The sequence below is a fragment of the Dermacentor albipictus genome, chromosome 1 (assembly GCF_038994185.2).
Source record: "Dermacentor albipictus isolate Rhodes 1998 colony chromosome 1, USDA_Dalb.pri_finalv2, whole genome shotgun sequence".
In the NCBI taxonomy this organism is placed as follows: domain Eukaryota; kingdom Metazoa; phylum Arthropoda; class Arachnida; order Ixodida; family Ixodidae; genus Dermacentor; species Dermacentor albipictus.
This window is the reverse complement of record NC_091821.1, coordinates 226,043,778-226,056,707: the sequence shown is the minus strand read 5'-3', so window position 1 is coordinate 226,056,707 and position 12,930 is coordinate 226,043,778. Positions and strand designations below refer to the sequence as shown.

General features: G+C 46.6%; 1 protein-coding gene across 3 annotated transcripts in view; it reads left to right on the top strand.

Moving 5' to 3' along the window:
* LOC139054233 (uncharacterized) overlaps positions 1 to 11,609 on the top strand; it is a 91,549-nt gene extending 79,940 nt beyond the window's left edge. For 2 of the 3 annotated variants that reach the window (XM_070530943.1, XM_070530944.1), the window contains 4 exons: positions 5,977 to 6,060; positions 7,365 to 7,422; positions 7,532 to 7,647; positions 11,059 to 11,609. In XM_070530943.1, the coding sequence (XP_070387044.1) occupies positions 5,977 to 6,060; positions 7,365 to 7,422; positions 7,532 to 7,647; positions 11,059 to 11,197 (397 nt within the window). In that variant the 3' untranslated portion in view covers positions 11,198 to 11,609. Of the gene's footprint in view, positions 1 to 5,976; positions 6,061 to 7,364; positions 7,423 to 7,531; positions 7,648 to 11,058 lie in introns of those variants that run through there. The other variant, XR_011511088.1, reaches the window with a different exon arrangement.
* Positions 11,610 to 12,930: the final 1,321 nt, after the last annotated feature.

The window sequence follows — 12,930 nt, the reverse complement described above, 5'->3', positions numbered from 1 at the left end:
GTTTATATCAGGGTTTTGAAGCTTATTCTATGGTGCACCGTCGTTAGAGGTGCTGTGGAGCGATAAGCTGGTTGTGTACGAAAGTACATCGGAAAAAGGAAGAAAATATTAAAAAGTAAACAGTGATAAACAGTAAATGCCTCACACCAATATCTTTTCGAGTACATGAGGACATTCACAAGAAACTTTTATCCCTCAACACGTATAAACGCAATATCCAAAACGGCGGTTAATGCCACGAACGTAGCCATAGGAGGGGTTTAGGCGTTGGAACACTCTCGCTGCAGGTCACAACAGTGCAGTTATCGACGAATCACAACAGCCATCCTACTGGTACACCTAGTGCGGCCAGACACACTCTGTGCTCCTGCCTTCGCTTCACGTGATTTTCACCTTTGGAGACTGCAAGGCGGTACTAAGAAAATACTTCTGTACAGATGGCGTAACAATTCAAGCAGATGCATAAATATCTAGGAACTGTCCAGAATGGTTATTCGCTGGGATACAGATGAGAAAACTTTCCTGCAGCGTCAGGGAGCTAGCTATAGGTCAAAATATAGAGCGAGTAATATTACTTTATCTTTCATAGTTCTCCAGAAATTAAACCAATCCGTATATTTGCTGTACAACCTGTGTTGCCATGCTGAGATGGCGTGCTATACTGGGCGATGGCTCGATTGAAATGACACTGAGGAACGCGAGACATTCCGGTACTGTGATGCCTATTCCGGCGAATGTGTAGCTTGTCCCTCGGGGTAGTGCATCGCGTTAGCGAATTGCACTACGTTAAAGCATTCATATACCCTTCAGGCACGGTGTACACATTAGTGCACGTAATTTGTTCTGGACAGTTATGTACTGTGGTGGCAAAGAAGAAACACCAAATATTGTGCTTCGGGGAAACTCAACTCAATTCATAATCAATTGATCTCCATTCAACTGTAATGTGCTGCGTATTGCTACAGAAGACCACTCTGCTGAAGGCGCAAGCATGTTTGAAGGGAAGTTCGACGTGCTGCGTTTCGGAAGCAAAGGCGAAATGATTAAATTGGCCGAAAACATACTTCGGGCCAGTGACTCGATTCTTTTCATTCAAAACAGAAGGGGAAGAACTACACAATAAATAGATACCTAACCACTCTGTAATCATGATCACTCACTAAAATATGCACAGAACAACATCGTACCATCTTGTCTTTCTTTCAATGGAGTGTCGTGTGCCTTGGAATAAAGTTGTGTAAATTTGACACATTTATTATCAGTGCATCATAATTCACACCTGAAGAGGCATTAGGGATATTTAGTCACCCGGCCCGGTGGCTTAGCGGCTATGGTCTTGCGCTGCTAAGCGCTAGGTCGTGGTATCAAATCCCAGCCGGGGAGGCCGCATTTCGATGGGGGCGAAATGCAAGAACGCCAGTGTCCCGCGCGTTGGGGGCACGTTAAAGATCTCCTGATGGTCAAAATTAATCCGGAGTCCCCCACTATGGCTTACCTCATAATAGAATCGTACTTTTGGCACGTACAACCCCAGAATTCATTCAGGGATTTATTCTGGGATTTTCGAACGCGGTGCCTGACTACGCAGCACACCGCTTACGTTCAAAGTCGTTGGCTCAAAATATCAGCTCAAAGGAGGGGAACACGATGGAGCTTTATTACTTGTCAGAGATTTACGCTTTCAATACAGAATAGTTTTCGGCCATTTTCACGTGATATTATTCAAGCAAAGGCCCATACACCTTCTCCCCACATTTTAACCCGTCTTTCAACTTACGTCCCTCCAGAGCAAGAACAATATACTTGAAAACTGCTTCGCTTGATTGCGGTTTGTTGCACGTTGCGCGCGGTTGACCTGAAGATGCATCTTATAAGAGACTACGGAAGACTAAAATGGTCAACGCTTCAGCGTAATGCCGTAGACGTGTGCTGTAGCACCATGACTTATTTTCTGTGTTTTACCTAAGTACCAGAAAACAAACAAACAAACTAGAACATTCCACCAGTGAAACGGCATTCTCGGTATATGCGCTATACACGCAGTGTTCTGCACCTGCAGGCCGCCGTGTTGAATTTCTAAGGTAGTTCATGCACAGAGCCTACGCGTCACTCTGTACAATATTTCGACCAGGCAGCAGCCTCCTTTCAACCGAAGAAAGTCGAGAGCATATTTTTTCGCTTCCGCGTTCGCGTGAAAGGCGCAACATTTTGGGCTGTGCGCCTGGTGCAACTGTTACAGCGGGACGACGTCTTACCCCGTGTTTAGCGCAGGTTGTATAGATTAGACTCGCGAGCTTTCCGTGTAAATATAGCAGTGCCAGAGACACAACGTTGCGCTGCGTGCCTTCTCACGGAGCGAAGATATGTCCAGACATTCAATGCATTTCCGCTTGACGTCACTCAGATGGGTGCATTCTTCGCTAGATTATAAGAACGAGGGCCCATCGTCTCATCCCCGCACGCTACGCTATCAAGAGGCAATCGACGTTCCAAGTTTCCTAGAGTCAGTTTCCTCCCGTGGGCACTTCATAACAGTTCCAAACGAACTCGAGCAAGACAAACATCTGGCTGCTTTGACGTTCGTATGAAACAGGATGTCAGGCGACGCCTCCTGTAGTGTTGTACGCGCGTCCGCCGTAACTATACGCGCGCCGTCACTGTTGCAACTTCGACAGAACGTCTCTGGGACTGCATGCTTGCGACAGGGAAGTGCAAATATGCAAGACAACCCGTTAGACATACGGGGACGCCCATTAACCTGTGGTCGTCCGTTATATGAAAGCGCCGAAGCAGGGAGTCAAAAAGAGGGGGCGGTGAGGGGGGCGGGGAGAGCGCATGTTCAGCGCTAACCGCTAGTGATTGAAGCAAGGACAGAGAGGACATTGCAAGTGCCAGAGGGAGCGAGCGGAGGAAGGAAGCACGTTGTAAAGCTATAGGCGCGATGCGTTGCTCAATTTTTGCGTACATCGAATGGCAACGAGTGAACAGCGGTCCTTATTGCGTCCTTGTTGCGTTCTTGTTTACGTGACGGTAACCTTTGCCACGGAAATTTCGATTCAAGTGTTCCTTGTTGCGGCTCCGCGGGTGGTCTGTCAGGCTTGTGCAACTTCCGTCCTGACCGCCACCGCGTGGCAGAGAACGCACTATAATGAATGCTTACCTACATGACGAGTGAGACGAAAAGTTTAGTGGTTCGTGCCTTCCTATGATAACTGAAAAGTTCTTGAATTAAGCTAAGACGCGGAGTGGTACGATGATCTTCAAACACTTAGTATAAGCCGATAGAGCACAGCCATAATTCTCGGAATAAAATTACGGGGTTTAACGTCCCGAAACTACACAGTTGGTTGTGAGGGGTGAAGGAAGTGGCGTGCTCCGGAATTTTGACCACGTGGGCTTCTTTAACGTAGCCCTAAATCTAAGTACACGAGTGTTTTTGCATGCAGCCCCGATCGCAATGCCGTCACCGCGGCCGGGACCTTGTGCTTAGCAGCGCAACGCCATATAGCCGTAGAGCCACCGCGGTGGGTCAACAGTCCTAGTAGTGTATGATGCCTCGGATAAGCCTTGAATGATGGCGATCTTCAAAAGTCATTTCAGATAGGCTTCAACAAAAAGGGGTCCACGAACGCATATCTATTACTTTCTACGACGGATTCAAGATCATTATAGGCAGAAAGATAATGCGGTGGGCAAGTTATTGAACTCAAGCCCAGAGGAATCAGTTTGTCGTCTCAGTCGCATATTATTAATTTCGCTAACTTCAGGCTCGTAACATGCGGCATTCGCCAAGAATAGACACATTTCTTTCTGCAATGCCTGTCTTTAGGGCGCGAGAAGTACCGACGGTACAAGTTAGGGAATGTCATGTTTTAAGGTAGATAAAAATATAATCTGGCTGTATTTGTGTCAATAAAACAAGAGCATTGAAACCTAATGTTCCATTATTGTACAGGTGATAAAATGCGCTAAGAGAGGTCGGCTATAGCCCATACGCAACAGCGAGTATTTCCACAGGACGGGAAAATTTTACATGCCACTAAATAAAGGGTCATGATACGTGCATCATAATTGTCGAATTCTACAAGCATGTTCGGGACGACAAAACAAGGGCAAGCGATATTGATCAGAGAAGAACACATAAGTGTGCCTTCCTTGTTTGCGCTATCGTACTCCATGAGCGATGGAAATGATTCGTGGCCCCAAACAACTGCATCTTTCCGCCCGCAAAATGCGCACGTTAGCATTTACTATGCGCATGTGTTGCGAATGGCGCTGCTCAGATCGAGATCGCGGGTTCATCCTGGCCGCGGCGTCCACATCTCGGTAGGGGCTATATGCAAAAACACTCAACATTTATTATCATTTAGTGGTCCTTAAAGACCCCTGGAAGGGGCATTACGTAAGGGGGGTGGGGTGGGGGGTGGAACATCGAACACAACAACGTAGGTCACTGTCAAACATTGTCACAATCAGTGATCAGGAGGATATATACAGAAGAAAAAGTACAAAAAAACCCTTTAAACAAGCACGAACAAGTATAAGAACAGCAACAGTACAGTAAACAGAGGCAAACAGAAGCAGGCAAGAATTCTCACATGTTTTCAAATAGGAAGTCAGCAACTGCCGGAACTTATATGGATCACGTTCTATTACAATATGGTATGGTAATGAATTCCATTCTTCAATTGCAAGAGGCAGGAATGACTTGTTAAATGCGTTAGAGGAGCCGTGCAAACGTAGAATGCTCATGGAGTTGAAGAGACGGCGTGATGTTCGGAGAAGTGGAAGCAGAAGAGAGTCCCGAAGCGAAAGAAAACAGAAGTAAGCTTATGAAATAATGACAAACGGGCAATTTTTCGTCTGTGAGTCAGATGCTCGATGTCAAGCGATAATTTTATATTGGTAGCACTGGAGTGGGTGTCGTAGTCGGATGTAATATATTGGGCTGCAGGGTATTGAATGGCTTCTAGGCTATCGATTAGGTAAGCCTGATGTGGATTCCTAATTGGGGAGCCAAATTCTAGTTTATTTCGGACAAAAGCTTTGTAAGCTAGACTGCGAAACGAGGGAGGGGAGAAGCTGAGGTGCCGTCTGATGAATCCATGTGATTTCGATGCATCAGCTGCAATATTCGTGATGTGCTCGGACCAGGTGAGTTTGCTGGTGATGTGAATTCCAAGATAACGGTAAGATTCAACTTGGGAAAGGGTGGCTGAGTACAACGAATATGCTCGTTACTTTGATTCAGGTACACGCGAAAGAACACCAGGTGGCCAGAGTTAATCCGCAGTTCCTCACTACGGCGTGCCTCATAAGCAGATTTAGTGCTCATTCAGGACACGTGAACAGCGATAAAGGTACAGGAGTGCAACATGGGGCTTCGGCCGGTGTACCTACGCGGAACACATGTTTTTCAAACAAAGGCCAGCGCGCGGAAGCTGGCGCAGCTCCAGTGTTTCTGCCTTTTCGGCCAAGTGCGCAACCGGAGAGGTCCTTGAGGCGAAAGGGTGCGCGCTCTGACGTGGAACGGAACCAGCTATATATCTGTTGCACAAGCGCACGGAAACTTGTAGTAGCGCCATGCTTACTTATCCACCTCCTGTGTAGCTGTTATCTACAAGATAATTCTACACGGCCGAGCTACTGCGCTCAATTTACCCTGTTATTTTCCTTTGTATATAGCTTCTGTAAACTGTATAAAGTACACGCAAGTACATACTGTGATTCGTCTTTGTACCCTTCGCCCGCCGAAATACTGAATCGCCGCTGTTTTATTCTTGCAATTTATGAAATGGTTGCCTGTCCTACGCGAACATTTGCGGCAGCAAAAGGGGACGCATGTGATCGCTTCCCTCCTTGACTGCTCAAGGCATCTGAACGATGTTTGCTTTTTGTTTTGGTTTGCTTTACTGAACGTGTTTTGTGAGTCTGTTCTGCATGGTATATTAGATGGTTGTGTGTCACTTTCTCCAGGCATCCAGTATTTTGGGGACCACGGAAGCGCATCTTTTTTCTGTCGGCAGTGGCAGTTGAAATGGAGCTCCGGAAGCAAGAATGGTAATTATGCTGATTCTATGCATCGCGGCCATCGCAATGGTTATTGAGACTATATTTAGTCTTATAACGGTAAAATGGATCAGATAAAGAAGCAAATTATTGACAGAGTATACAATGGTTTAGCTGACACAGCGCGCTTAAAAATAGCTCTCGAAATGCATGAGTGGTGAAGGAAACGGTATAAAATCACACAAGAGATTAATTACTTAAATGGTGCCTCTGCTAGTTTCTGCCTATATGCTTACGGGCATTGGTTTCTAAGCGTTATCTTTGTTTCTAAAACAACGTCACTGTCCAATATTTTCAAGAGAAGTGCATCGTTCTTGTTAAACACAAAAAATAAAATGTTCCTGGTATGCACAGACCATGGCCAATGGTGAGAGAACGATTCCTTGTGATAGCCCGTCCCACGACTGATGCAATCGTTGTATCGCGAGAGTTCATGTTTTTCATTTGTATGAACGGCTGTCTATGAAACTGTTCCACTTCTAACACATCGACGCGTCTCACGTCTCCAGTCCTCAAGAAAGCTTACTGAAACGTTTGCGCGGAGACATGAGAACAGGCCGAGAAAAACAAGGACGAGCGCTAACTCACAACTGAAGTTTATTCCAAACACATGCACTAATAAATGCACACTTCTCTGGTACAGAGTTTCGGTTCTTGGCCACCTCAACCGGGTATACGGGTTAACACGTGATGTTCATGATAGCCTTGTTTTATTCTGTATCGGTTTACCTATTTATTCGTGCATGTGTTTGGAGTAAACTTCATCTGTGAGTTGGCGCTCATCCTTGTTTTTTCTAGGCTTGTCCTCATGTCTCCGCGCAAACTTTTTCAGTATGCATTTCAACCAACTAGTCCAACTATCTGCTCTCCTCAAGAAAGGGTCAACGCTTCCGTGGCGTTGGCAGAGTTTTGTGAGCAATCATGTTGAGGCAAGGCATTGCAGTTAGAGAGGCACGCTTTGGCTGTACAGACAGGCAAATAAGACGCAGCCATTATTAATTGACGATTTGACTTACGCTAATGTTTAACAAATAATGACGCTGGTGACGAATATAGGAAGGGTCAACACTTCTTGTCCTTCTTAATGACAACATAAGGAACGACTCTTTCTTAAAAATAACCACAACCTTGGAGTGACAACGTCTACGTGAATGTAATGAAACGCGTTTTCACAGTGGTACCAAAGGAAATGGCTGGCGTATTTACCTGACCTTGTGCATGTACTAGCTTGCGCTTGAGAAAGCACATGGTTCGCTAAAGTTCGATTCACTGTTCGGCGTGTTTCTCTTCAACAGGACCACAGAAGGCATACTTCGGCAGTTCAACTTGGCTTGCAGCTCTTTCAATAACTGGGTGAGCGCAATAAATGGGTGCGTCCGCCCTTTGGTGAGCACTGGTGCGTACTTCAAGACCCATTTATTTACTTCCTTTTGTTTTGCTTTTCTTTCCTTCTTGTCCCTAGTCTTGGCGAATTCCTCAAGATGTGATCAAAGACGCTTTCCCTAACGGCGATATTCCTAAAGACGCACTCGGCCTTCTCAAGCTCATCAAGCGCTGTACACTGGAGTACGACGTCATGTAAGAATATCAAGCGTCATTCCTCGCGAATTTTTTTATTAGCTTTTTCTTTTTTGGCTTCTTTTTCTTCACTATTCTGTCGCATTGCCTTCATTGAGCTTGACCTTATTCACCAACAGGAATATAGCGAATGTCTTTCTTATACCCGTGTCACACGGGCGTTTGGAAGGCCTTCCAACCGATAGTCAGTTGACTCAAAGGTCAAATTCGAGCTGCCACACGGGCCGTTTCGAAGGCCGTCGAGTCAATAATAATAATAATAATATATGGGGTTTTACGTGCCAAAACCACTTTCTGATTATGAGGCACGCCGTAGTGGGGGACTCCGGAAATTTTGACCACCTGGGGTTCTTTAACGTGCACCTAAATCTAAGTACACGGGTGTTTTCGCATTTCGCCCCCATCGAAATGCGGCCGCCGTGGCCGGGATTCGATCCCGCGACCTCGTGCTCAGCAGCCTAACACCATAGCCACTGAGCAACCACGGCGGGTGTCGAGTCAATAGTCTATCGAGTCAACGGAGCACGTTACAACTCTATCGAAATCTCGACGGCCTTTGAGCAACGGAAGCGGAAACAGCGCGTACATGCCCTCTCGTTCACAGTGTGCTCGTACTCACGGTTAGAAAAAAACATCAAACCAAAATGCTCTAAAAATATTATATATGAGTGTTATTAATTATTCAATAAAGTATTTTTGCCAATTGACATGTGCGAACACACACCAAAACGGCGGCCGCATCGAGCGGCGCAAGCGTTGCCGCAGTTTCGCTACTCAACAACTTAAAACTAAACATATATGTATGGCGATGTATAAACAAATGTTTGTGTATAAACAAACAAAAGAAATTATAGGGCTTTTAAGAGGTTTTAATGTCGTTTAACTTTTCGTGACATGAAAACGAAAATAAAGATCCGCAGCGCCACACAATTTTGCGAGAAACACCTGAACCTCTCAACGGCCTTTCAAAAGTGCCGTGTAGCAGCGCGACAACTCCTTTGAGTCGATAGAGTTGTGGCGTTTCGAAGGCCGTCGACTGGAAGGCCTTCCAAATGTGCCCGTGTGACACAGGTATTAGTTCGAAGAAACTATTATTATGATTATTTGGCCTGTTCAGGTGGCTTACGTGAATAGGTACACGACAAATCACAATGTCGAGGTAGCTAAATTAAGATTCACTAATTATTGTTTAATTAGCTTTATGACATATGTTGCAATTGTGAGAGCAATGCTGAGCATTAGTGCAGTCAAGTGTGCTTACTAAAAACACTAATACCAGGACCACTTTCAGAATACCCATACCTAAAATCTGCTAAAAAAATGCGTCGTCGTTCCATTGAACTGCTAGAAGGACGCTCCAGGAAAATGGAAGGCCATTGTATTTTGCAGCACATCATAAGGACGTATATCTCGAAAAGCGCTATTAGAACTTGTTACTAAGGAAAAATGATTGCACTAATTCGCATTTGCAACATGAGCTCTGAAGCAAATAATTAAAACGATATTTGTGAATCTCTTTAGTTAGCTACTTGAGCATTGCGGTTTTTCAAGCAGGCGATTTCCGTCTCTTCTAGAAACACACCCGAGAAGACGGAACAGGGCTATCCATTACAGGTTTTCTTTTTTTTTTTTTCGTGCTGTGTTCGTATTGATTTTTTACTGTGACGTCCTTCTGACCCAATGCCTGATACGAGGCGTGTAATAATTTCTAAAATTTTTTTACGGTAATTATAAATAACTAAAAGAAAAGAGAACAGGTTCGAAAACTTGATTCTTCGGTTTGACGCGAATCAGCCATCCGCTCACATTGCAGACTCCGAGGCAGTGCATATCCGTCTCGAAAATAAGAAAAGGGACATTCAGTTTGCCTTAACCTGCAGATCCGGACAAACTTGAAGCTGCACCATCATTCAAGTCACTATACGCGCACTTCTCATAGAACACGCTGTGGGATGAACATGAAACTAATGTCCCCTCTCCTAAAAGCGAAAAGCCTACAGGTCCTTTGTCACGCCACAAAAGAATTCTTCGTATAGTATTCGGTCTACCAAATGGGCACACAGCCGGGCATTTATTGGCTAAGTTCAAGGTTTTCTAAATACTTAACTTATTTCGATAGGCACGCGATACAATAAAGACTCTCAAAAACTTTGCCCTCACATTATATCAACTGTCATCTTTCCTCGAGTATATCATTCGCCGTAGCCTTACTACATGCCGTATAGGACAGTACTCGCTCTGAGAACGGATTTTTGATATTTTTTTACCCTCAGAGCTAACAGGTGTAAAGGAGACGATTGGTTCCTAAAAGTAACAATAATAATAGGAATAAATACAACTGCTGGGTATCCTTGCTTGAAAAAAAGAAACAAGAAGCAAATCTCCCAACTAAACAACGTTAGCAATGATTATTTTTGTAAATAAAACGAAATACTAGTGCAGTGTGTAAGGTCTTATTAAATGTCACCTATAGTTATACAATACCAGTTAATGTGCGACTAAATTGTTTATTGCCATAAAGAGTTACGATGTCTTTGAGTATGCGGTTCTATTCTATAGATACACGAGGCAAAAATGATCGATGAAATAACTGAGTATGACTGAATTCCGGACTAGCTTTACATTATGACTGCGGTCAACGCGATGCGACAAATATTGAAGTCCAAGAGTTCATTCGTCGTGAAATGTAAAATGTTTAGCATTATTTGTGAAACACGTTCGAACGGGATATTCTACAACGTGACGCAAGGTAAGTGCAGGAAACACTGATCTTCGTTGAAGCTATACTGGCGCTTTTGTTGTAACTGGAAATTGGTAAATAGAGTTATTCCACACACGTTCGAGGGTAGTAACCAAGTTCCCATGGTCGTTAAATGCTAATCTACCCGTTGCGATTAGCATTAAACTCGCTTGTCGAGGTACATATACCGGTTTATAGTGCGTCAAACTTAGGTTAGCTGAACTGGCAAAGGGAACAGAGATTACCTGGTTAGAAACAGTTTGCATTAAGATGCAATGCATTCACTTGGTAACCTGTCAGGCTGACTACCTCTTTTGTTTCGTACGTTAGGTTTTATTTTTCCACGTGTATTAGCTTTATTTGCATGCACGTTATCGCTGCTTTAACGTGCTTGTTCTTGTTAAGATACTAAAATATGTACTGCTTGAATTGTGAATTGCAGACGTGTATAACAGAAACGTGCATCTCTCGCAATGTTGGTAGTAGATATTGCCTTTATTGTATAACAAGCGAGAAGTTAGTTCGAGTGCTCCCAAAGTGTACTTCGAACTACTGCCATTGCTTGTCAAAAGGCGTGATGTTTTCCTTTCGCTCTCATATCCTGTCGTTGAATTATTATTATTATGACAATGATGATTAAACGCTCGGCTCGTGCGAAAACCTGCGCGCAGGTCTTCAGAGGCCCAGCGAGCGATGAAGCAACCCGAGAAGTTCTTCGCCGAAACCTTTCCGGGCCTGCTGATGGCCGTGCACAGTGTGGTGCGGCGGATCCACTGGCGCTACAGCCCCACCATCGAGGCCTTCTTCTGACCGAAGGTGCCGTTACACCCATTAGGCAGACAGCGACCGAAATCGCCGTGCTCCAATTGCCTGCCGCATCAAACCCCTTCGCGCGGCGCGCCTCGGACCTACGCACGTTCTCGCGCGGCGGCTTCCGAGAGCAGAAAATCACGCGCCTGCCACGACACTCGCCGGATCACCAGGTTGTCTGCAGACCGTCTGGACCGTCGCGCAGAGACTGTGCGCGCTAATACGCGCGACGCCAGGAAGAACGTTTCCTGCGACGGTGGCCAGATGGTCTGATTGGCCGAGCGTCTCGCGCCGCGTCTCGAAGGAGCGTGCCGCGCGGCTTGCCGGCCGCGGGCGGCGCGCCGAAAAGAGCGATGCAGTTAATTTGCGCCGCGAATAAAGTTGGCCGCCGCTGTGGCCGCGCGAGATTGTCGCCCCCTTCCGATTCGGTGATTATCGGCCGGGCGCCGGCTGCGGCCGCCGCCATAATAAACGGCGACAAGGGAGAGACGTGATCAGCGGGGTCTGCCTTTGTGCGGCGCCGCTCCTTCTCGGCGGCCAGAATGGGGGCCCGGGCGGGACACTCCCGCGGGCTCACACCCCCGGCCATTGTGCGCGAACCCACACTGACAGGCGCCGCGGGCTGAGGAACACGACCCGGCCTTTTCTTGTCGGCAGCGCGAGCATGCATCAAGAGCGGCCAATGGTCCCTTTTGGAGCTCTATTTACGGACGTCATGTTCTCGGGATCGCTCTGTGTAAGCGACGAGCTTTCTCTCTTTTTTCTCTCGGGCGCGACGCGCGATGGATGGCCGCCGGGGAGGCCCGGCACATTGTCAAACAGAATTTTACGAGACATGTTCGACCACGCGTGCCGCCGCTGCGTTGGCGCATCAGAACGCGCCCCGCTCGGCTCTTTCTGTTTGCTCAGTGTGCGCAACTCCTCCGCGCCGAGCGGTGCATTCTCGGCGCGGAGGAAACGTCCATCTTTTCTCGGAAACAGTCTCGCTCTTTTCTGGCGCTCTTGTCTGTGTGTTGTACGTAATTTGTTGGAGGAAAACGCAGCCAACGCGTGCCAACGCACGCGAACAAGCCTCGCCTTCCTGCCGCGTACAAGCTACTGTCTGCGGTCGCTACATAATCCCACACCCATCTGGGCCACTAGGCTGTCATAAACGCAGTATCTTTCTTTACCTATGTTAGGGCGCTTGAATCTAGAAAAGAAAAAAAAAGAAAAACATTACCGCGTCCGAACCAGTAGGGCTAGTGTATGACAATCGCCCAGGTATTCGCGAGGTATATAAGGGTTGCACACATTCACATCCCACTGCGAATACACTTCTTGAAGGCCACGGAAACGGGCCTTAGACTTTCGCGATCTTTGTGAGATTCACCAGAAGCATCCGTGTGAGGAAGCGACATGAAGCTGAAAGCGCGAGTATGAAGGACTGTACGCTGGGAACGAGAGAGCACTGTTGCCCTCAGCATTGTAGCCGCCGTTCGCTTCTGGCCAGCTTAAACGGCTGTCCATATATACGGTGTCCTTTAAGGTGTTGCCTTTTGCTCGATCCTGTAAAGTCCCCTCGGCTGAGTGGGCACAAAGCGTAGCGATGCAGAGGCGTTTCTCTCCCTGTTCGCGTGCCTCAAAAGGTGGAATTGAGCTGTCGGAGGGGTAGTCGTCTTTGCGAGGAAAGCCACGGAGCGGCGTGGCACCCTCGCGTGCAGTCACGCGCACTCGCGCGGCACAGCGGTGGG